The 25,860-nt window shown below is 45.3% G+C and overlaps 2 protein-coding genes across 11 annotated transcripts in view; both read right to left on the bottom strand.

Moving 5' to 3' along the window:
- The window catches only part of FHIT (fragile histidine triad diadenosine triphosphatase), a 1,063,956-nt gene that overhangs the window by 962,347 nt on the left and 75,749 nt on the right, over positions 1 to 25,860 (bottom strand). The window contains exon 4 of one of the 10 annotated variants that reach the window (XM_082210824.1): positions 24,374 to 24,605. The exons of the other annotated variants lie outside the window; for them this stretch is intronic. The gene's annotated coding sequence lies outside the window, so the exon portion shown is untranslated. Of the gene's footprint in view, positions 1 to 24,373; positions 24,606 to 25,860 lie in introns of those variants that run through there. 10 annotated transcript variants of the gene reach the window in all.
- Positions 2,568 to 4,274, bottom strand: LOC309525141 (uncharacterized protein). The gene is made up of 2 exons (XM_082210586.1): positions 3,847 to 4,274; positions 2,568 to 3,720 (listed from the first exon to the last, which is right to left on the bottom strand). Exons 1-2 carry the CDS (start codon positions 4,163 to 4,165, stop codon positions 3,119 to 3,121), a joined length of 921 nt encoding a protein of 306 aa, XP_082066712.1. The 5' UTR covers positions 4,166 to 4,274; the 3' UTR covers positions 2,568 to 3,118.

The following is a 25,860-nucleotide window of genomic DNA, read 5'->3' as shown; positions in this document are numbered from 1 at the left end:
GAGCTCACAGAAATGCCATTTACCTTCCCACTGCAGTGGTACCTATTTATCTACTTGCAGTGGTGTCCTTTTGAACTGCCAGGTTGGCAGGAGCTGGGACAGAGCAACGGGAGCTCACGCCTTCGCAGGGATGCCAACCTTCTGAATAGCAAGCCCAAGAGGCTCAATGGTTAAGACCACAGTGCCACCCGCTCCTTACATTTGTATTGTAGATATATATAAACCTGCAAAATATTTGCCTATGGATATTATTTTTCAGACAAAGGTCACAAGATCATTAATGGTCAAATAAGCCCTGTTCAATTTTAATTTCTGCCTTCTTTGCTAACATTTCTCTTTGAATCCTGTTGAAAATACTTCTGTCCCTCATGTTGTCATTCCACTTATATATTTCTCGATTTTAACAGAATGGAGATGTTCATCTTTGTTGCCAACAATTAAAACTAACCCACTTCATAAGAAAACACTAAGCAAAATTCTTGTTTTAATTTACTGCAAAACAAGGCAGAACACCTGGCACATCATGTTATTTCATTTTACTGTGTGTGGAATACATGCAAGTGCCATAAATAGGTTTTATTTCCAAACTGTTCTACTGTCATGAAAACTCAAAACCCACACTGCTTAATATTTTTAATTACTTTATTTTCTTTTGAAACAAACACAAAACAAACAGGCACTGGGGCTTAAATTACTCCTGCCAGCCACCCCTTATGCTACTGAAAGTCCTGGCACAAATTAAGTCCTAATGTGGCTCTAAGTTGACCTCGTCATTAGGCAAGAGAGATTAGAGTGTGCTTTTCCTAAAGCATATGGTCTTTGAACAGTTGTCATCAACAGGAGACGTGACTAGATTTTACCAGTCAAGCACGCATGGGCCATTTCTGGACTGTGTACTAGATGATGTGATTACACATTACTACCACTAAGCATCTTCACCTTTGGCATATGTTGCAATGTCGGAGCCTGCCGTTACAAATGGTGCTTTTTAAGCATAAAATAACGACCCAGAGGCTAGCAATCTTTCCCATGGACGGAGGGCAGCTGAATCAGACTTCTTCCCCTTCCTCCAGTCCGTTTATTACTCTTTGTTCCTCTCCAGCCGCATGGCTGCATTCCAATGTCTCACGTTACCTCATCCGGTCAAGCTTTTACCCACCCACAAACCATATAGGGTTACATAGCCCAGAGGGGGGGGGGACATAACTCCATATGAGGTCATGCATTCCAATACATTGTAAAGCTCAGAGTGCTGGTCAGCCGAGGTCAGGGGGCACCCTGCAATATTACAAGCCTTTACCATGGCTATGACTCCCACATGCCCTCTTTCTTTATTTAATTAATCAGTACCAATACGGTTATATCGAGTGCGATAGACGACTCATGTGAGACCGGAAGCGGGCCGCGGACTGGAGAACCATGCAGTACATACAGAAATTATAGAAGGAATACATTGTATACAGCAACACAAAATAATGCAAATAACTACTATAATGATCACTAAAATCAATAAATGTCGAAGCCAACTTCCATCCGGAAGCCAAGAATATAAGAATTCTGATTCCAAGCTGCATGGTAGCTTCTTTTCTAGTTTATTAGCCATGCACTGGTGTCACTTAGATAGCACTGAGATTGGTCATTGTATGTTCCTGTAAGAGAACAAGAGCTATTAAAAGTGAATTTCAATGTATATTGACAGTTTGGATATATGCCCCATGATTCTTTCCCCTCCTTATTTTGAAAACAAATGGGGGCAGGCTCATGGAGGGTCAATTGTACTGGAGGCCAAAAAGTTTGCTTAGGGGATATAATATTAGTAAATTGAAAAGATCCATTGACAGGCACGCCATGAAGCATTATGCCTGAATGACTGGCAAAGGGCGGCATGTGCATACATAACCAACATTTAGAAGCATGCAATAAACTGGTAAACTTAATCATATCTTGTACAAAAATATTATTCCTCCATATCTTATGATAATTTTCTCCCCTAAAAGTCTTATTCAACAATGCTGTTCTTATAGTTCGAGAGTGGCTGAGCCGTGGATACTGCCAGCCAGAGTAGGATTCAGGTGACAGCTGCTTGCCAGCCGATAAGGTGAAATATGGTGGTTTCAACTGGACTGGGTCGTCTGCTTCTCTTCCTTGTATAATGGTGCAGCAAAGGATGGCAAGGCAAATGGTTAGGAAGGCGCATTCGCGGTTAAAGTGGCTCGGCATGGCCGCACGCATTGAGCTGGAACCCACAAAGGCTTGTCCTCGACGCCCACTGCCACGTACCCTCGTCCCCACGTGATCAGCGGGACAGGTCCATGCCACGGGGGATCAGGCAAACGTCGGTACACCACCAAGGGGCGGGGGAGTGCCTCCTCCTTCCTAAAATGCAATTAAGCGGGGGGTATGGGTCCTATTATGTGGATATAAAGGGATGGTTAGGTACAAAAAGAACTTGGTGAACAGCCGAAGGGATATCTGCTGTTGGTATGCTTCGGCCGCCAAGCTGTTTAAGCAATAGTGTTTTGAACGTCAGGTGTGCTCTTTCCACTATAGCTTGACCTGTGCCAGAAATGTCAAACGGTCATCCTTTGGAGGGTTAAAAATGATGACACCTATAAAATCAGCTAAAGCAATTTGCACGGCAGCATTTGTGATCAAAAAATGCTGCTGTTCAGTCTGTGAAAAAGGTAAATAAATTGAGGTAACATCATAACTGCTTAAAGTTATCCTTTGACAACAATGTCTGATGTGGATTCAATTTTGGAATAATGTTTTTTGATGGGGTATGAGGTAAATGTAGCCATTCTATAATGCAGATAGTCTTCTTCTTGTTCCGCCTGAGCATATAAAATTCTTGTTGGCAACGATGGTGTAGCAACACTGCAGATGCAGTTTGTGTGCAGCACCTCTAGGTGGCGCATGCGGAAAGGTTTCAATGCTTCACTCACAAAATGTTGACAAAGTGTAGGGGAGTTCCGCATGCCTTGAGGACAATCCACTGATATCGTTGTGAATTGTGATATACTGGCAATGTAAAAGCAAACTGTTCCCTGTCTGCTGGAGCCAGTGGGATGAACATGGTTCAATGTGGCCGAAAGTCAATTGTTCAGAAATAAGCTGTTCAGAAACAGGATGGTGCCATTGCTGCGGATTTTTCTCTTGGTGGAGGCCACCGTTCTACCCACACTGAGGTATCGGTGATCCTGGTTTGCCATGCTGGAAACATTGTATCGGTGGCTACAGGCTGGTTTTCATTGAGCGCTGTTGCCAGCAGATGAGCCTTGTGGGTGGCTGTATCTACAGACTGAAAAATGCGAAGCATGGCTGCTGTGTCTGTGGCAGGATTGTGTATTTTCGGTCTCAATGCAACTTTATAATCCTCACTGGCATATTCAAAGGCAAATTGTTTGATAATTATTTGTTTGGCTTCAGGATTTTCAATTTGTCTACTCACTGCTGTAAGCGGCCTGTCCATGAAGGAAGAATATGATTCTCTTGCCTCTTGCCTGATTGAACTCCACCTTGATTGAATACTAGTGGGTTCTGGGATTTTTCTCATTGCTTGTTTAGCAGCAAGAGCAGTATCCCTCAATAAGATCTGCAGCAGTGTGGCTTGTACTGAAGCCTGAGCGAAAGGATCACGCCCTATCATGGCATCTGTGACATCTGCGAGGGTAATATTTGGATTATTTCCCCTGATTTGTTGTAACAAGGCTGGAGCATCTGCATAGCAAGCAGTTTCCCATTCGTGGTCAAACAAAACGCCAACTGATGTGGGTAAAACTGTACGTGCCAAAAGCTTGATGTCATCTGGAACCAAAGGCTGGGCTTGAGTTCCTGCTGGAGCACCAGCAGGGGGCACAATAGCAGGGAATGCCATAGTATCCTGAATTAAGGAACAGGCAAGGACTGCACGTTGAAAAGAGGTAGCTGGGTCTGCCTCTGAAAGATTAGGACTATTGCCAGCCAGACCACGGTATTTTTGCAGGATTGGGTCCTCTGGTGAGGAACTGTAATCCGGAGGCTTGGGATCTGGACCTGCTGGCAGGGCAAGGATTGGAACAAACTCTAACACAGCAGACTCTAACACAGCAGGCTGGATTAAAGAAGCTGGAGGTTGGGTTGGCAGTGCAGCCAGGGAGATATTTTTTGGTGATAAAGAGCCCATAGCGTAATGAACCTTGCACCATGCATTTAAAATCCGAGTACTGATGCTGGGGAGCTCATGAAAATGTTCACCAATCTTGTCCCAAAGTTTTAATTCACATGTTCCATTCAAAGGGAGCCAGGGATAATGTTCATCAATGCACAGAATGAGCTGTATCAAATCACCCTCTGGAACTTCCAATTTGTTGGAGGAGAGGAGAAATTTTAAGTCTGTTAAAAATTTCTGTTGGGGAGTAGTCAAAGAGCTGCCCATTTTTCAAAAATCAATATAATAGAAGAGAAGAGAAGGGATCGGACTCACCGGGATCTTTTTAAGATGATTAGCGCTTGCAATCCTTGCCGGACGTAGTGAGTCGATGATAACCACTGCTTGGATCGAAAATCCTCTCACAGTTTCTTTTAAAATCCTCTTAGTCTGCCTCAGACTGTTTGCTTCAATTTTTGCCTCTTTTCTTTAAGTTGCCTCACACTTTTAAGTTTGCCTCACACTTTTAAGTTGGCCTCACACGGGGCACCACTTGTCGGAGCCTGCCGTTACAAATGGTGCTTTTTAAGCATAAAATAACGACCCAGAGGCTAGCAATCTTTCCCATGGACGGAGGGCAGCTGAATCAGACTTCTTCCCCTTCCTCCAGTCCGTTTATTACTCTTTGTTCCTCTCCAGCCGCATGGCTGCATTCCAATGTCTCACGTTACCTCATCCGGTCAAGCTTTTACCCACCCACAAACCATATAGGGTTACATAGCCCAGAGGGGGGGGACATAACTCCATATGAGGTCATGCATTCCAATACATTGTAAAGCTCAGAGTGCTGGTCAGCCGAGGTCAGGGGGCACCCTGCAATATTACAAGCCTTTACCATGGCTATGACTCCCACATTGCAAGAAACTGCCTAGTAGTTGGTTCTGCCTAGCTGGCTAGTACAAATATCCATCTATCATGTCTGGTAAAATTATGCCATAGTTCAGAAGAATCAGATAGAGAGCTCTCTGCAAAATATGCTAAACATGAAGGTTTCTTTTAAGTCAAATTATGGTGATGGTCCGTATAGTAAAAGGTCTGTATAGTAAAAACTATGGTTTTCCCAGTAGTGATGTATGGAAGTGAGAGCTGGACTATAAAGAAGGCTGATCGCTGAAGAATTGATGCTTTTGAATTATGGTGCTGGAGGAGACTCTTGAGAGTCTCATGGACTGCAAGAAGATCAAACCTCTCCATTCTGAAGGAAATCAGCCCTGAGTGCTCACTGGAAGGACAGATCGTGAAACTGAGGCTCCACTACTATGGCCACCTCATGAGAAGAGAAGACTCGCTGGAAAAGACCCTGATGTTGGGAAAGATGGAGGGCCCAAGGAGAAGGGGACGACAGAGGACGAGATGGTTGGATAGTGTCTTCGAAGCTACCAGCATGAGTTTGACAAAACTGCGGGAGGCAGTGGAGGACAGAGGTACCTGGCGTGCTCTGGTCCATGGAGTCACGAAGAGTGGGACACAACTAAACGACTAAACAACAACAACATGGTGATGGTGATGATGATGATCCTATCATACTTTACCTTACTTTACCAGCTCCAAAGACGCACAATGCAGCTGGTTCCCTGGGATGGACACGGTTGACCTAGTATACTTTCTTCACTTTTCTCTGAAGGCCAATACATATACTTTATCCAATAATAAATAACAAAAGTAGCATATTGGGAGAATACACTGAGTGGACACACGCAGAATCTGGTGTGCATGGGAGAAGCAATGAGCTTGTTACCCAACTCTGCACATCAATCTGCACCAGCCACACCGTCCCTAAACTGCTGGAAGTTAGGTAAAAGGGACTAAAGTAAAGAGATGGTCAGATTTTGAAGCATTACCGTTGTGCAGCAAATGACTGGAGACTGCAACATATTGCCAACTCAAATTACTGAAGGTTGGACTGGTTTATGTTTTGCCTTTTTTGGCAGTTTACTATTTTTGTGTTAATATTGTATCTCCATGGAAGCGGTTGCAATACCGTAGCTCAGTTAAGTGCATTAATACATAATATTATGTAAAAGCAGAATTGGCGTGCAACTGGAACTTTGCTGATTTATGGGTTAGGAAAGGAGGAATGCTAACTGGAGAATAGATACACATGGGGAAACAAAACATACCTCGAGTCTCTTTCATCACCCATTTGCTTGGCACTGGGAGCTGGGATTTCCAAAATCTAAATGCTCAACTAAAATACTTTAGTGCCTCCCAGGATTTGTTTTTTGTTGCCAAGGGGTTAATATAGGGAAGATGCACTGACTAGCTTGAGTGCAGTTGAACACCCTGAGGGTTATTTTGGCAGCTGTAATGGAAGGCCTCAAACTATACCTGCAAGGAGGCTCTCCTGTTGCAGGAAGGATGAAGCAACATGTCAAAACCTGCTCATAATAATCATGTTTTCCAGCCTCACAATTATTTCTAGGATGACTCTGCCACAGACAGAATAGTCGCACAGTGACAGTACAGCCAAAGGCTATTCATATTCACCACAGAGGCAGAACTGTATAGGGAATATCAGCATTTTTTAAAATAGATTACCAGATTACAAATGTTAACACATTATCTGTCATGGGCTTCGATTGCTTGAAACCAGCAGCCCTTCAGCAATTGAATTGCAGACCTTTTTCTAACCAGTGCATGTACAGAAGCAAGGATTGACACCCAAAACATACATGTCTATGCAGCAATGACACAATGACAGCTTGTAAACTATATATGGAGCACCAACTCTACTCTGAAACAGCACGATTCACCTCAGTAGCATTGACTGGGCAGTGACTGAAAAGAGACAATCGAGATGCAGGAAAGCTTTAATAGAACTGAAAACGCAGTAAGTATTTTAGCAGAGGGCTTCCTATTAAAAATGCTTGGAAATTTCTAATTAGTACAAAATACAACTGCTAATCAGAATTTAAGCAGCTATACTTTGTTGTCAGTCCATTTCCAGGGCCAACTGAAAGAATGGGCGATTAAATATAAAAGGGCTTTGATTGCTTGAGCCAGGCAGCCACTCAGCAATTGAATTTCAGACCTTTCCCCCTCAAATCATATATACAGAAGGACTGTCTCCCAAAACATACAAGTTGATGCAGCAGCAACACTATTATCATTATTATAACCAGCTCCTCTTCCCAGGGGAGCAGTTTGTCAACTATATAAACCCTCCATTGCACACAGAAACTGCACATTGTAGCAAAAAAACAACCCACAGGGCTGCCCCAATAGGTAAATGGGGCAGTCGTCCCCCCCCCCCCCCGTACAATTCTCATTACTGTATACAGTCCCTTCCAGGAAGTATTTTGAAAGGCTTTTTATTGTTGTTGCACAGCCAATAAATACAAAGCCGCTTAAAACATTTAAAGGAAGAAGGAGGCAACTGTTGGACCAACTCATACGTACGATACAGGCCCACACCTATGCCAATATCTCCAATGAACTAATTGTGATGGGGCAGGAGAACTGGTTGGGGCACTAGACACTGGTCAAATTCTGAGGTGCTTAACTGAAGGATCACAGATGATTCAAACAGGGAATGCCTCAAACCAGGACATGGCCAGCTGGCAGCTTTCCCATTGGTGTGAGTGTAATTTCCATCACCCCCAATTGCTGACCATGCGTTGGCCATGTTAACAAGAATGGGGAGTTCAGTAACATCTGAAGGGCCGCGGATTACCTCAAATTATAATGTAACTTGAGTAGAAGGGGGGGTTCCTTTTTGCTTTGACCACCCTAGTTTTAATATCCAGCTGATCATCTTGTGCTTAGCACATTGAGCCCCAAAATACCAACAGGCCATAGAAACTCATTCAGTACCACGTGCATTGAATGTGTTTGGCCCATGCTGTGTCCTTTCAGGAAGGAGTCAAAAGTCTCCATTTTAAAAGGCTTCAAGCAGTACAGGAAACCTACCACACTGCCAAGATAGGCTGCTCAAGTGATGAATTGCCCTCACACTTGCCATCTGATTATGTTAGGTTGTTTACTGAAACCTCCATCTCACCAAGATTACTTTGGGTTGGCAATGAGATTTTCTTCTTCTTCCCAGTTTCCAGCCACACTCTTATTGTAAAGCAAGTTATGAAACTGGAGCTCTAACAGGCCTCAGTCACAACACTAAACAATTACAAGACGTATTACCTCAAGCCTTTTTACTGAACTGTGCAATTCCTAAAAGTCAAGAAAATTGACTTCGGTACGACAATAGTACCCTTGTACGTGTGGTTTAATTTTTTCCACCTACCAGCTAGTTCTTAGGCACTAGAACCAATTATTGACGAAGTCACCTTGCCTAAAAATTAAGTTTCAGTACTCTCCTGTAGCACTCAAAGCACTTGGAAAACATATTAGCATGATAAAGGACTCGAAATCTGCTAAGCAGCAACTCTGCACAAGGTTTTCTCACTCTTGGTTATTTCATTCTGTTCTCCACTGTCTAAAATTAGGAAAGCGTTGTCAAGAAGCCCGTTCTTTCAATAGTCGTTGCAAGTTTGCCAGCAAACCAACCAAATATAATATTTCTTTTTTCCTAAGGAAATGTAAACAGTCTGAACTGATTGCATTGCACGACACTGTGCTCAGAAACAGCTTATTTATATTAGATGTAACAGCGTATCTAGACTTCTTGTCAGAGGAGAAAATACACCTGAGGACGCTGAGCTTTCCCCAATCTCTTTCTCCCAAATCAGCAGGATAGGCCATTTGCAACTCTCGGTCATAGCTGAAGGTCTTTGTTCATGCCAGCACCGACACTTCACCTTCCATATCCACCCACCCTCTCCTTAGTACATAAACTGACTTTCTCCCTTATTTTTGTGGTACGGTATCCCCTCACTCTCACTGCAGAAATGCAAGATATTCCTCTCATAAGAATCACTGTGTATCAGAAACGTAACTAGGGTTTGTTTATTCATGACGGCAGCAGCCCCAGGCTCTCTTGAAACTGCTAATTTAACCAAACTGCAAATTACTCCACTTTTCTTTCTGTTTTTTTCTACGTTGGCTTCCTTATACCGTTCTTTTAAAAACGCAAGACTTATACCATGACTGCAGATAGCGGAGGAGCTATTACTTTATCACATTTGTATGGTGCCAGTAGCAACAAATGCGGCGAGGCAGACCTGCTGAGCCACCGACATGACAAAGGCGCCTCTGGAAGGTATGCAAAAGTGCAAGAAAAAGCGGGTGTCCGAGGTTGGGGGGGGACGGACCCAAAACACCCAAATGAGAACAAAACATGCTCAGTGGTGCTGACTGCTGGGGAAGGGTCAAGGGAAAGGAAAACCAGTGGGGAGGTGGAATAGACTGGTCCTCTTAACATCATGGTTCCAGAGACAACAAAAGACACAGAGCACATGAGGAAACTGAGGAACTGACAAGAAGCAGAATGGTGGAATAGGAACATATGACTGCCACAATGCAGAACTAAATTTAGTTAGAATAACAGTACCAAGAATTGCCCCTGTTAAAGTGAATACTTACAAAAGAGGGCCACAGGTTTCTCCATTTATGTTGCATGGGAAACACAGGTTTGAGGCACCCTGCATGTCCCTCACAGCATCCATTTCCACCCTCAGATGCCCTTAAATGTGAAGATGGAGGATCCTTTTTCTGCCTGGAACGTTAGGAGTTTATTATGTGCTTGTAAAGAGCTCTCGCCACAATAACAGCGCTCTTGGAAGAACAGCAGGCTGTGTCACAGTCGTGTGCCTTACACACTGTTGCTGCATTACTGTTAATGGCCAGCCAGAAAGGGAAAGCCAAATGGAATTTTCCTTTAATGCAATAACTTCGGGCCTTGAAACATCATTTAATATAACTGCCAAAAAAAGCAGGGCGGCGGGGTGGAGGAGAGGATCTGTTTTCAAATCAGCCATTTTGGCGTAAAAGTCAAGTGCCGCTAATTAGGAAAATGAGTGATGAATCATAATCCCAGCATCACTCATTAAACAAAACTGCATTTATCTTGGATTTACCAGACTGAGTTTTAATAGTAAAGAATATAAATTAATTCTGTCGCTAAAAATCTCCCAAAGTTTTCCACCATGAAATAACAAGGCTCCACATTACATACTCCTCTTCATCCAGGAACCCACAAACGTTTTATGAATATTAGCCCCATCCTGCAAATGAGGGAAGCATCGCAATTAAGAGGATAATGTCACTCATTCAAATGCGTGCAATAAACCCAAGGCAACACACTCTGGTGCTTCTTGTTCCCAAAACCACTGTTCTGAATACAAAGAAGGAAGGAAGTGCCATGGCAAATCCAAAAGGCAGGACAGCAAGCTAAAAATTGTACAAGCCCCCTTCAAGCATTCAAGCCTTCTGCCATGTTGGAGGAGAGTGAGGGCAAGCCCTGTTTCCTCCATCACAACCCCACTGCTAGCTCCAATGTTTTCTACCTGTTCAGAAGGAGACTTCTATAGCAGGAAACCTTTCCTCCTCATGTATGTTTCCATGAAATTCAAGGTTCTAGATCGCCCAGGCTGCTCACCTGAAGAATGCTATGGAAGTTTCCTTCCCAACAGGTGGAAAGCAATGAGCTGGTGGACTTGTCTCTCCTCACGTTGCAAGAAGAATGACTTGGAAGGCTTTAGTCTCATCCTAGCCTGCCATGCAACATCCATTTAGTGCAATAAGACGAGAACAACATGGTGGTGGGTGGAAGAATAACAACAGAAGGTTTCTCGAGCTTTGAAATAGGTTTCCTCTTCACAAAAAACGCCCTCCCCAGACTCCAACAACACCTAATACCTCATTTAACTCATGAGCACACAGGTGGTTTTTAAGAGTAACTAGAGACTAAGTCACAAGATTGAACTGCACAAATTTAAGGTACTTTCTTGGCTTTACTGGCTCTGGGGATGCTTGCATTGTGCGCCCCAGACGACAACATCCTATATCACAGATTTCTGAGTCGGCAACACAGCAGTTACCCTTATTAAAGCCATTACACGTACCCTGGTCTGCATTCCGGCACTTATGTGATTAAAATGGATGTCACTGGCTACAAGTAAGGATGTCACCCTGGGTTTCTGTTTCTAGTTCTGTCACAGCCTTCCTATGGGACCTTGGGAAGACAATTAACCTACATGTACTCTGCAAAAACAGAGGCAATGGCCCCTTCACAGCAGACTTTAATTCATTCATATCTGTGAAGTGCTTTGTGAAAAACAGATGGAACACAGGAGCCAAGGTATTTTTACAATGTTAAGTAAGTACTGTGGATGCTCCCTTTCCTTTTTTATTTTAGTAAACCTAACATTTTCCTCAGCTACCAGGTGCATATCAAAACCACATAAACACAGAACTATAGAGTTGAAAGGGACCACGAGGGTCGTCTAGTCAAACCCCCGGAAAAGCAGGAATCTTTTGCTCAACATGGCGCTCAAACCCACCACCCTGTGATTCAGTTTCATGCTCTACCAACTGAGCTATCCAAATTCTGTGGCTTGTATTTAGCCTCTTTACCTTTGTTTGTTTTAGCTGTTCTTATTTTTATCTGTAAACCACCATGAGCCCAACAGGAGAAATGGTGGGAAATAGATAGATAGATGATAGATAGATAGATAGATAGATAGATAGATAGATAGATAGATGATAGATAGATAGATAGATAGATAGATAGATAGATAGATAGATAGATGATAGATAGATAGATAGATGATAGATAGATCCATTCCTGGCACCACCGGGTAGGGTGATCGTCCCTTGCTTAAAACGCTAGAGGGCCACCCCCAGTCATTATAAACAATACCAAGCAACATGGGCCAATGCTTTGACTCAGTAGGAGCAGTCAGTGGGGTGGTGCAGACAGGGAGGGGTTGCCCACCTGCCTTCATAATCCCAAGCACAGCTGCCAGTTCCTCAGAGGAAGAAGTGTGAGGCTCGCAGTGTGAGCACAATGGCAACAGTGTCAGATTCAGGGCCGTCTTACCCATAGGCACTAGTGGTGTGGCGTGCCAAGTTCTGGAGGGCACCAGGCGAGAGTCCGGGGAACACCGAATGAGCACACTGAGTGAGCAAGGGTGCGTGTGCCACTCCCGCCGAGCGTCAGCTTGATTTTTTTCCCTTTTAGCCTGCAGGTGCCGAATTCTGTGGGTCGCCAGAAGGCTAAAAGGGAGAAAAACAAGCCGATGCTAAGCTGAAGCAGCACTGCGCCCGGAACCTCCGCCTGCCGTGGCCACCGCGGCACAAAGCAGTCAGCTGAGCCGGGAGGCGCCACGTCTAGCCTCCGCCTCTTCCCCATCGGAGGAGCCACCCTCCAGCTGCTGCCCGCCTCCTCCAGCCCCGCAAAGCTGGACAAGTCACTGGCAGCGCTGTCCCGTCCCAAGATGCTTCCTCCACTGCTGCTGATGTTCCCTCCCTTAAAAAAGGGGTCGACAACTCTGGGAAATTGGGGGGGGGCAGATGCCAGAGGGATCTTTGCACCACGGCACCGGATATGCTTAAGATGGCCCTGGTCAGATTGGCTCTGCCACCTTACCTGCACTGCGCTACTCTTACTGCCCATTACACCTCACACCCTCAGGAACCAGCCATCAGCACTTGGTGTTGGCAAGGCAACTCCACCCTGCCTACGCCATGCCACCACCTGAACTGAAAGTAGTAATAAAATCACCGAATGCGATAGACATTTGACTCCCAAGTTCATTAAACAATGAATTCAGCTGCGCTGTTCTACTATGCCAACCCTCCATTCCATCCTTTCCCCCCGCCTTTCCTGCTTCTCATAATCTGATACCTCTACCTTGCTATTTGCAGAATTACACATAAAAAGACCACTGTGCTGCATGCAGTCTTCCCGGCCCGTGATACAATTGCAAGGCCACCCTCATGCCCAAAATACATTAAGCCGTTTCATATAAAATACTTCTGGCATTCCTGCAGCACATTTTAAAAGGCGACGCTTGACAACAGAATGGAAAGTAATTTAATGGGGAATGATTCACAATAAAAGGAAAGAACCTTTGGGTAAGAGCGGTTATTTCAATAGAAACAGATTTGGTTTTAAAGCTGGGGGGGGAACAAGGAAGAATTTGGGGGCAAAAGCTGTGGGAGCAGGTAACGGCCCCCTCCCACCCCGTTTTATCCTAATAATAAAGATTAAAATACAAGCAGCAATTTCTGTGACAATATTTCAACCACTCTATTGAAAAGTATACATTATTCCAGTTTTAAAACATATATATATCTATCTATAATGGAAGATGAAAAACATTACTAAGCTAACTTTCATTTTGTCTTAATGGCAACAACTCCAACGAAGACCAACTGGGTTAAACCTTAACTGCAAGCAGTTGGGCTCAAACTACATTATTATTATTTCTCCGCATTTGTCAACCCAAAGCTGGCTGGGTATGCTTGTCTTGCATTCCAAGCTCCTTAGGGGGTTTCAGAGCCAAAGGGAAGAATGGAGAAAAAACAAGGAGTTCCATAGGCTCAGGTTTGAAATGAAAACAAAGCGGGTGTGTGTGTCAATTTTTCATGTGTGCTTCTTATTGTGTATGTGCTTTTAGCAGGCGGAGGGGTGACTTACGACATGCTTCGAAACCATGTTATACTTTTCTTCCTAAAAGGTTAGTGATAGTGAATGCTACCTTCCTGAAGGAAGCTGGATTAGATACTCTCCAGTGAACTTTGTGCCCTCTGGTGCTTTAACAATCTCAATACTCACTGCTTAAATCATAAGCAATCCTATTTCTAGTACAGTTCACCTAGGCAGGGCTCCCTTTTGTATCCCATCAAGCTCACATAATACTGCAGTTATATACAGTATTTCCGGGGAGTAGCAGTTCAACTGGAAAGGCAGCTGTGGAAGACATTGATCAGCTGACCACGTGCAAGGACTGAGGAAAAACACAAAGGGAGAGGCTAAGGGCCTCCAAGGAACCCCCAGCTTAATGGTACAAGGACAGCTGGATGAAAGGTAGACCAGGGCCTGTTCATACAATCCATTTACGGGGTAGTACAGCAGGACACATATGATGGCTGGATTGCTCCCAGATACTTGAACAGATTCAGCATCATTTATTTGTTTCTATTCATCAGACCATTGCAAAACAAAGTTTAACACAGGCACACAGAAAGTAATTCAGACAGATAGATAAAACACGAAAAAATGTAGGATGCTGAATTTCCTTGGCAAATCACACCCTCACATTTAAAAATGGAAAGATCATTACTCTTAACAAATGAATGACATGAAATAAAACGTAAGTTATGCATATCTGAATACAATTATGTAAAGTAAGAATAACCTTAGTATTCAGAATCTCCACAAAACACAGTATACTCTCTTTAAAAAATTCTTCTCTCGTCAATTACCACCGATAGAAAATGAGCAGTTTTCAACAGTTGTATATATATTCATCTTGTCTACTCAGTATGAAAATTACAGACTCTTGGTCACCCCCATCTCTCCCTAAAATCTGCCCCAAATATTGGTCTCACAAAGCATTGTGTAAAGGGAAGCAAATAACAACAACCTTCAATCTCAACTAAAATGAAAAACAAAACTTGTGACTAGCAAGTAAGATGCCAGAGAAAACATGTTCCACACTGGTCTTTCATTTAACACAATAGGTTTTTAGATTCAGTGACTCTTTACTTATGAACAGGGCTTTTTTATTCAAGGGAAGAAAGGTGCTGGAACTTGATGAGCTTTTTTTAGGAGAGGAGCACCCAGCCCAAGTTGTTGAGCCCCTAAAAAAGCTTCTCTTCTTATGTCGCCACCCTCCACAGTGCCACACTGATCACCATGCTGTTCTTCAATCCCTTTCCCGTGTAGCACCATTGGCCTTTCAGTTTTCCAGCCAGGCCTCTATCATTTCACACATCGTTTCAGCTGCCCTAACCAACCACCTGAATCTAAGAGAACAAGGGAGACAGGGGCACATTTATTTGACCTGCACGAGAGCCAGGGGCAGCTCCTAAACCAGCGCAAGTGGTGGCCAAACTTGGCCCTCCAGCTGTTTGGGGACTACAACTCCCATAATCCCTAGCTGACAGGACCAGTGGTCAGGGATGGTGGGAAAACAGCTGGAGGACTGAGTTTGGCCACCACTGAGAAGACAGCTTGCCGTAGTTTTTAGCACCTCCGCAGCTGGTGTTGTCAAACCAGCATCTGAATCACCCGGCGACTTTACTGTAAGAACTTCACAGTGAGTTCCGGCACCTATTTTTCTTGGCAAAAAGCACTGGTGACATCCAATTACTTCTTTGCCAATTCCACCTCCTCACGTCTGCCCCCAAAGCATCTCAAAAATCTGGACAGATTTCCAGGGGTGTGTACTGGGGGCTGCTGGACAGATGAGGAGCATGCAAATATCATCTCTCCTCTCCTGTGAGTGGAGCCCTTCAAGTGGATTGGGCATCACCCTATGGCCAGGATTCAACTAACCCGACGTGCTAGCAGAAAGCTGTGCAAGGGCTCACACGAGCCCTACAGGGCTCTCTCCCCTCTCCTTCTGCCACACACACACCCTGTGCTTCTCCCACATCGCTCTGTCTGGCAATGCTGATGAAACGATCCAAATGTTGAATTCCTCCCTCTGTGTTTTAACATTAGATGTAAGTTGAATTTTTGTTTTTGCTGTAATTATGTAGCTTTTGATTCACGATTTTATATATTATGCTGAATTACAACTGTTTATTTACTGTAAACCACCCAGGAGACTTTACACAGTGGAGCAGCTTACCTATGACATAGAATAAACATACTTTTTCTAAGACTAACAGGACAATTATAGGGCAACAGTTCTCCACGTTCATGTATAATGCTGAAATTGGCACCATTACAACTGCTTTTAAGTTTGCTGCTTTCTGGTATTATTTGAGTGTTGCCCAATGTAATATTAGAAGCAAAGTTCCTAAGGCTGGAACAGTGTGAATTGTCAAAGCAGAATGTGGGGAGGGGAGTACTAATTTATGTCTTAGGCAGAGGGGAATATTTCGCTCCAAACAAATGTGCTGCTTTATATATTGCTACATACAAATAATTTACTCTAGACTCTTTGCTCTTTACTCCTTGCTAATAAATAAAAAGACATTGGCAAGGTTTATTCCGGCCGAACTGCATCATTTCGCAAAGTGTTTGTTTATGAAGTCGTCCTTTGTCTAAATAGAAACAATGCTTTAAAACTGCAGCAGAAAGCGAACATTTTGTGGACCTAAAACAGAGGGGTCAGCCGAGATGCTACTATACTATATCAAAAGCATCATTCTGAAGTTCACTAATCTATGGTTCCTTCCAAACATCACATCCCTTCATGACTTTGAATAAACAACATCCTTGATGTCTCAAAGACATATTTAGATAAAAGTATTGATTTTAAAAGCAAAAGAGGGAAAATGCACACCTACCTATGCTTTAATTTCTGGAAGTCTTGGGTTTGGATGGCTGCTACATGGTCACACGGCATCACAACACTAAAGAAAATTAGATTTTGTAGCTAAGATGCCCTAATGCCTCCCTTAAAGGAATTAGCTGCTCAGTTTGATCACACATTTTTAGGGTGTTTTCCCCCTCAAGACAGTTTGGAAGCCAGCAAATGATGATCTGTGAAGCACATGCTTAGCATTAGAAGGATTAAGAAGGAATCTGATTTGGTCCCTAGATACCTAGCAGCAATCCCTAGGGGAGATCAAATGTACCACTGAACCCTAGAGCATGACAGTGTCTTGGGACTAAACAGAACGTTACACAGAAGACACCAACACCTACCTACCTATCTTCCTTCCTTCCTTCCTTCCTTCCTTCCTTCCTTCCTTCCTTCCTCCCCCTCCTTCTTTTTTTCTTCTCCCCTCCCCCTCCTCCTCCTTTTAATTGAATGCAACTGTGTGAATGGCGCAAAGAGGGACTGGTTAGCTATTGCCAATCTAGTCATGCAACTGCTTAAATTCCTGTTCACACCTCGAAAAAGACGTAGTTTTCTACTTGCAGGGGCAATATCTGCTACTGTGCTACTGTGTACAGTATCTATTGTGTTAACATTTAGTTTGGGTCTTTATGTTTTATACTGCGGCTAGAAATACAATCTGATTTAATGCAAAATACAAATATAAACCATGATTTTCTGGACTTCATTTGCAGCTGCAATAGTGCAGACATGATCAATGACTGTTTACTTAAGGACTAGGTGAAATAATCCAAAAGTTGTATCCAACTAAATTAGATTCTGAGTGCACCCACAGAAATTAATGAAGCTACTTTTAGTAGGACTAACATTGAATTCAACTCCAAGGGCTGGATTCAACTGGTCTCACTGGTGCCATGGGGCTCCCTCGCTCCTCCTATCCCTACCCACCCAAATGGCCAAGGGTTGGGAGAACTTATTCCAGGATGCTGGACTAAGATTTGCCACTGGTCTGATCCAGCAGCCTCTTCTTATGTTCTTAACTAACAAAAAGAAAATAAAAGAATGAACAACCAAATACAGTGGTACCTCGGGTTAAATACGCTTCATGTTACATACACTTTAGGTTATAGACTCCAGTAACCCAGAAATATTACCTCGGGTTAAGAACTTTGCTTCAGGATGAGAACAGAAATCGTGCTGTGGCAGAAGGAGGCCCCATAAGCTAAAGTGGTACCTCAGGTTAAGAACAGTTTCAGGTTAAGAACGGACCTCCAGAACGAATTAAGTTCTTAACCTGAGGTACCACTGTAAGTATTCCTGGTTCTGTCTTCATTCACATTAACAAGGTCTGTGTTCTATCTCTTTTTTAATATTATTTTAAAAGCCATGTATGATGGGATGATTAGCTGCTTGTGCTTAAAATCGTGCTCCCTCAGAGTTTGTGCGGCTCCACAAACCTCTGTGTGTGACAGAGCTCCGCTAACATGTCTGCTCTAGTCACTCGTAGAGTCTGACAGTGGCTGTCTGCGGAAGCGCTTCCAGCAAAGAAGCTCCTTAACGGAAACGCGTCTCCTGGACTCACGACGTGGCAGCTTCCGGCGAAGCATGGGTCTCCCTATGGTAGCTTCTGACACCTCCCCGCTGTTCTCGCTGGACGTGTCTCTCACCCCTCCCTCTTCCCTGCTAGTTCCTGCCTTGGCTGCTGCGTCTCTCTCAGCATTCATGAGATCCTCCTCCAGAGTACACTCTCTCCCCCTGCTGGTCCCTGCTTTAGCTGCTGACTCCCTCCCAGCCTCTGGGAGCCCTACCACCTCCCTTTCCTCTGATGTCAGTTCCCTGACATCCACCTCCCCTCCAGGGCCCCCTTCCCCCCCCCCCCCGCCCATACTCTCTCCTCTGGGCGGTGAGGAGATAAAACCCCGAAAAGAATCCTCTTCATCTTCAGACGTCTCGAACATTTCCCTCCATCGGTCTTCATTCCGGCTCACTGAATCCTCCTCCTCCTCGGAATCAGAGAACCCCTCCAACTCTTCTTCTTCGTCGGTGGTGGCAAAGTATTCCCTCCGGAACCTCGCCACTGGCTGAGGTTTACGAGGGAATCTCTGATGAAAAGTTTCTATTAAAACCTCGTCATCTACATCCTCTGCCATGACCCAGGTGTTTTCCGATTCCGGCTCCCCTTCCCACATTACCAAATACTCTACTTGATCTCCCGTCCACCTGGAATCGAGAATCTCCGCTACATGGTAGCTGTGTTCCTTTTCCTCCATTGCTGGTCCCCTATTGACCCTCCCTTCTCTGTCCCCTTTATACGGTGACAGCAACGACCTGTGGAAAACTGGGTGCAGCTTCATGTGGTTCGGTAACCGGAGTCTGAAAGCCACTGGGTTGACCTGCTGCGTGACTTCAAATGGGCCCAGCCTTTTGGGTCTTAACTTCTTACAACCCCCTTTGAATGGTAACCCTTGGGTAGACAGCCACACCTGGTCCCCCACCCTAATGCTTTCACCTTCCCTTCTGTTTTTGTCTGCCTGCCTCTTATATTCCTCCTTAGCCCTGTTTAAGTTAAGTTGGAGCTGGCGATGGATCGCTTCCATTTCTTCAACGAACTGTTCTGCAGCTGGAACGCTCCAATTCTCCCCTTCCCCCCCTGGGAAGGCTCGGGGATGGCACCCGTGATTAGCCAAAAAGGGGCTCATCCCCGTGGACACGTTCTCTGCATTGTTGTAGGCAAATTCTGCCAACGCCAGCTTCTCCACCCAATCATTCTCTCTGTCATTCACATAACACCTCAAATATTGCTGGAGGACACCATTAGCTCTTTCCGCCTGCCCGTTGGTTTCTGGATGACGGGCAGTTGAGAAATTAACCTCTACATGCAGTAAGCTCATGAGCTTCCTCCAGAACCTGGAAGTAAATTGTTTCCCTCGGTCTGAAACCACCCTCAAGGGGGCGCCATGCAACCTAAACACATTTTCTACAAACAATTTAGCGGTTTCTTCTGCTGTGACCGCATGTGAGCAGGCTATAAAGTGGGCCATCTTGGTTAACAGGTCTACCACAACCATGATGGCTGTTTTCCCTCTAGACCTTGGCAGATCAGTCATGAAATCTATTGCCACTGTTTCCCATGGTCTTTCAGGTGTGGGTAGTGGTTCTAATAAACCTGCCGGTGCCCGCCTCTCCCCCTTGGCTCGTTGGCATTGGTCACACCCTCTCACATACTCCCGCACATCTTCCCTGACCTTGGGCCACCAGAATTCCCTGGTAACCAACCACATGGTTTTGTGTTGCCCAAAATGCCCTGCTGTGGGGCTATCGTGCAGTTGCTTGAGTACCTTTTCCCTCAATTCCCCTTCAGGTATATATAACGCTCCCTTGTAGTACAACGCCCCGTTTCTCTCCTCAAAACCCCCGGGTTTGTCTCCCTCCCTCCTGAGACCCCTGAGTTTGTCCTGGGCGTATTCATCATGCACCGTTCCCTCTACCAGTTCCCTTTGCCCCACCAATGCCGCCCCACACACCCAGCGGTCCTCTGGAATGACATGGGTCTCTTCGGGTGCTCCCTCCCCCTCCAAATATTCAGGTTTGCGTGAGAGAGCGTCCGCCCTAACGTTCTCTGGGCCTGGCACGTAACAAATTTCAAAGTTAAATTTGGAGAACTCCTGGGCCCATCTCAACTGCCGTTGGTTGAGCACTCGCGCAGTTCTCCAATACTCTAGATTCTTATGGTCCGTGCACACTTGCACCTTATGTTGTGCACCAATTAGCAGGTGCCTCCATCTCCGGAAAGCCTCATGAATAGCAAGAAGTTCCCGGTCGTACACCGTGTAGTTCCTCTCGGATTTGTTCAGCTTTCGCGAAAAGAAGGCACACGGTCGCCACTCTGACTCCTCCTTCCCCGGCTGCAGAAGAAGAAGCACCGCCCCTATGGCTCTGTCAGATGCGTCTGTTTCAACCCTCAGCTTTTTTTGTAAATCCACATGCAGAAGTTGTTCTTCAGAGGCGAAGGCCCTTTTCAGTTCCTCAAACGCTCGCTCCGCCTCCGCCGTCCAAACAAACTTCTTTTTACTGCTGAGACAGTCCGTAATGGGCGCCGTCAGGTGGGCGAAGTTTCGGATGAACTTACGATAAAAGTTTCCAAACCCTAGGAACCTCTGCACATCCTTCTTGGTTTTGGGTGTTTTCCATTCCAGCACTGCTTGAACCTTGTCGGGATCCATGGCCAATCCCTTGTCTGACAGGCGGTACCCCAGGAATTCCACCTCCTTGGTATGAAACTGACACTTCTCCAGTTTCACCCACAGCCTGTTGGCTTGCAGCCTGCTCAACACTTCTCTGACGTCTCTCACATGTTGCTCCTCATTCTCCGAATACACCAACACATCATCTAGGAAGGCCACGCAATTCTTGTAGAGCAAAGGCCCCAGTACGTGGTTCATAAACGATTGAAAGCACGCGGAGCCTGCTTGTAATCCAAAAGGCATCACGAGATATTCAAATGCCCCCAAAGGGGTGAACATGGTGGTTTTCCATTCATCCCCTTTCCTTATACGTATTAGGTTGTACGCCCCCCCTTAGGTCCAGCTTTGTAAAAATCTTTCCCTTCCGCACCCTGGTCAAAATATCATCAATCCTGGGCATAGGGAAAGCCACCGGTTCTGTCACTGCATTTAACCGCCTGAAATCACATACAAGTCTCGGCTTGTTCGTGTGCTTTTTATCCACAAAAAACACTGGGCTACCCCCCGCTGCTTTGGACTCTCTGATGAAGCCTCTCTTCAGGTTCTTGTCAATGAACTCTCGCAACTCCTGCATTTCCCTGTCTGACATGGCATACAACTTGCCTACAGGAAGCTGTGCTCCAGGGAGTAAATTGATCTGGCAATCAAAGGGCCTATGCGGGGGTAGTTGGTCAGCTTCCTTCTCGCTGAACACGTCGCTGAGATCTGCATACTGTGGTGGTACCTTCACCCTCTCCATTACTTCAGTCCCTGCTAGGGTGGCTTGGGCCCCTGCTGAACCCTTTTCCCCCTTGCAGTGTTCTAAGCAATGTGCTGAACCGAAGGAAACCACTCTTTGATGCCAGCCTACCAGCGGATCATGTAGCGCTAGCCAGCTCATTCCCAAAATAATGGGAGCGCCTCCCAAGGTGGCCACATTAAACGCTATCAGTTTTGTGTGCCTTGCCACCCTCATTATCATTGGGACGGTCTGCAAGCTGACTCCTCCTCCCAACAGCTCCCTGCCATCGATCGTGGTCACCTGCAGGGGGTTGCTTAAAGGGATCGTCTGTATCTGGTGTTCAGCAGCAAACTCCTTGCTCATAAAATTGCAGGAGCTGCCTGAGTCCAACAGCGCCTTTACTTTTAGGGGGTGTCCATTTTGCAGCTCTAGCGACACTTCAATCACTAGAGCAGGTTGAGGAGCTTCTGGCACGGGCACTTTCACTGCTCTTTGGCCTGGCTGCAGTGCCCCGACTGTGGCAACCAGGCGTTGGCTTTTACCTGCTCCGTTTCTCCCTGCTCTCCTCCCTCAACAGCTCCCACCATCCCTTGCCATTCCTTCCTCTGGGGGCAGACTCTGGCAAAGTGGCCTGGCTGTTGGCAGAGATAGCATTTCCGGGCGCCCTTTCCCTCCTTCTTAGCCCCCTCACTGGGCTTTGAAACCGCGCGCGCGCGCGCGCTGTTCCGATTTCCATCGGCTCTGCCGGCGGGAAAGCTGGCTCAGGAATGTCTGGAATGCGGAACTCCTTCCAACGTTCCCCTCTCCCTTCCCGCCTCTCCAAGGCTCTTGCCTCCTGGCGCGCTCCTATGGTCAGCGCAGATTTGGTCAGCTGATCCATAGACACCGCCCTGGGGCTCCGGGACAGTTCGTCTTTCACAGCCGAAGAAAGACCTTCTTCAAATAGCATCTGAATGGGGGCCACCGATAAATCCCACCCCAATCTGTGAACCAGCATGGTAAATTCAGTCCAGTACTCACGGACAGATCGGCTTCCCTGCTTGCAAGCCATTAGCTGTCTGCGCACCACCCCTTCCTCAATATCGCTGGAAAACATGATATCCATTGCACGAAAGAACTTCATAGTGTCCTTTAGGATGTCATTGTGCGTTGCCATCAGGGGTCGAACCCAGTCCCGCGCCCCCTTCTCAAGATGCCCAATTACGAAAGCAACTCGCGATTCCTCATCAGGGAACTCATCAAACTGCACATTAAGGGCATATTGCATCTCTGTCCTAAAGGCATGGTAATCCTTGGGGTCCCCCCCCAAAACTTCTGCACCAATCCTGGTACCTTTCTGGGGAACTGAGTGGTTCTCCCCTTCTTGTCTGCATCCTGAGCCCTTCTCTCCTCAAGCCTCGCCGTCTGCAGCGCAAGTTGGACTTCCAACGCTCGGTACCTTTCTTCCAAGCTTGGACCAGCTCCAACCCCTGCTCCTCCGGTTCCGGCTGGGTCGCTCATGATGCTTTCTCCTGCACAGGCAGCGTACAGAGACTGTCAGACTGCTATGATGGGATGATTAGCTGCTTGTGCGTAAAATCGTGCTCCCTCAGAGTTTGTGCGGCTCCACAAACCTCTGTGTGTGACAGAGCTCCGCTAACATGTCTGCTCTAGTCACTCGTAGAGTCTGACAGTGGCTGTCTGCGGAAGCGCTTCCAGCAAAGAAGCTCCTTAACGGAAACGCGTCTCCTGGACTCACGACGTGGCAGCTTCCGGCGAAGCATGGGTCTCCCTATGGTAGCTTCTGACACCTCCCCGCTGTTCTCGCTGGACGTGTCTCTCACCCCTCCCTCTTCCCTGCTAGTTCCTGCCTTGGCTGCTGCGTCTCTCTCAGCATTCATGAGATCCTCCTCCAGAGTACACTCTCTCCCCCTGCTGGTCCCTGCTTTAGCTGCTGACTCCCTCCCAGCCTCTGGGAGCCCTACCACCTCCCTTTCCTCTGATGTCAGTTCCCTGACACCATGGAACTAAGTTAATACTAGCATAACCTTAATATAGGACAATTGTTCAGTCATAAAGCAAGAACGTGGCCCTGGCAGGGAGAGAAGACAGAGAGGCTTTTTTTGTAAATGTTAGCTGAAAAGAACAAAGCAAAAAAAGAACCCCACCTCCTAAGTGTAAGCAATGCATGGGCAAGACACCACATTTTGGTTCATTAAAACAAAAATAAACCAGGTAGCATTTCATTAAAACACCAGGGAACAATGTTACTTTGAAATGTCACTTTCGCCTTTAATTAGCACACTCTAATGATACGTGTGTGTCACTCTTGCCTAATGAAAGTTAGGAGTGCATGTGGAATCTGGGTCACATTTCACAACTGGGAGCCACGTAGGTAAACACAGAATAAATTATGTTCACTATCAAAAGAGGGAACAATTAAGGCAACACCTTGGTTGCCAGCATTCTGTACAGTATGAGGAACCACCTCACCTGCCCATCGTCACATTGTTCGAGCAACATTTAGAACTACAGAGACATTGAAGTGGTCAAGATCACACCGTCGCTGCAGCTATTTTAGCCCCTCTGCGCAAGAGTGGCTTCTGAGGTCTGGCTAAGAAGTTCCGCGTGAACACAAAGCCCCAAACGAATTTTTCCAGCTATATCTCTGAGGTGTGGCTTTGAGCAGGGCCACCTTCTCAGAGACATATATTTAATAAAAAGTCACAACATGGCCACCTGCTTCCAAAGGGGGGGGGAGGTCCTATATATCACCAGGTTGCAATCGGAGGAAAGAAGCCCTTGCAGAATAAATCAAACTCTTACAAAATGGACATAGATTCTTTTTTAAAAAGAAAGAAAGCATACACACAAACACGGAGTTGTCATCCTTCAAATAAAAAGTTGTAAATAAATTCTCTTTATTTGAAATACAAGGAAGCTGACAGGAGAAGGGCACAGACACAAAAGATTTAAAAGCTCTTTGTAGCAATGGCAGGAGATAGAAATCCCAGCGCCAAATGGGATGTTCAGGGTGTTTATTTGAATGTCAGAACCCAGGATGCTCTTGCTAACATTTCATGGCAGTTCCGGTGCTTAGGCTTTGAGAAAGACTGGAAGAAAGAAAGAGAGCAGAAACTGAAAATGGTTTTAGAGTGAGCTTTTAATGTACAAGCCATTCCTTTATGAGCACTTTGCATGAAGGATTTTGGGAAGCCTCTCACGGCATTTAGCCTCCTCACCTTTCATGAATGGGGATTACTTACAGACTTCCACATCTGGACAACCCCCCCTCCCCCGTAATAAGTCTTGAAGAAATGCCAGTAGGGAATTAAACTAAGCCAAAATAAGGCTTTCTCTCTCACATACATACACAGAGAAAGCTGTTGGTTTCTTTTTACCTCATGATTACAACAGAAGCAAAATATCTAGAGTGGGAACTGAGCTAGGTATACAGCTTTTCATTTTTTAAAAAAATAGTGTCTAGTCCATCAACAAATATACCCTTTTCTGTGCATACATTTCTATCAAAGCCTACTTCCAATATTACACAGATCTGATCCTATTTCCTAGTCAAGTACAAATTATGTTGTTTTAAAAACTCCCCCCAAGTCCTTGTCCTTTCACAATCCAACTTTGATGAGTCTTCCTCATAATGTCAGCTCGTCTTGGATTATTTTGATGGAAATAAATAAATGACACTTATATATCAGTAAGGTTTGAAGGGCATTTAGTAGTATGGTCCATATTATTCTTCCCTAATTCCTGCATAATTCTATGGCTTTGATTATGGCTTTTGATTATGGCCAGTTACTCATATAACAGATAACCCTGCAAGCATGACCAATATTTCATGAACGCTCATGGACTTCCGAATTCAGATCTTTAAGAGCATGTCTCTATAATCATAGTTCACTGTTTTAAGTTACTTTTATTCACTGTGTTTTATCTTTTCGTGTCACTTTGTGACTTTTTTCTTTTGTTTAAAGCAGCTGACAAAAGCAATAGGTAAATTTTCTCTTTCTCTCTATAAGCACCCACCCACAAAGGCCAATGCAAGGCCAGCCTTTGTCTTACATGATGTCAGGGCAGGTAAACCAATGATAGCCAGTGGGACATGAACTCTTTTGCCAAAACAGGCCCATTATGAGCTCTCAGGTGATCAGATTAAGAATTACAGGACAAGCATAGTGAATTTAGAAGCAGTATACAGTGGTACCTCGGGTTAAGTACTTAATTTGTTCCGGAGGTCCGTACTTAACCTGAAACTGTTCTTAACCTGAAGCACCACTTTAGCTAAGTAGGCATCCTGCTGCTGTTGCGCCGCCGGAGCACGATTTCTGTTCTCATCCTGAAGCAAAGTTCTTA

The sequence above is a fragment of the Podarcis vaucheri genome (genome assembly GCF_965113315.1).
Source record: "Podarcis vaucheri genome assembly, chromosome: 2".
In the NCBI taxonomy this organism is placed as follows: Eukaryota; Metazoa; Chordata; class Lepidosauria; order Squamata; family Lacertidae; genus Podarcis; species Podarcis vaucheri.
Note: the sequence above shows the minus strand (reverse complement) of the source record. Positions and strands in the feature narration are given on the sequence as shown.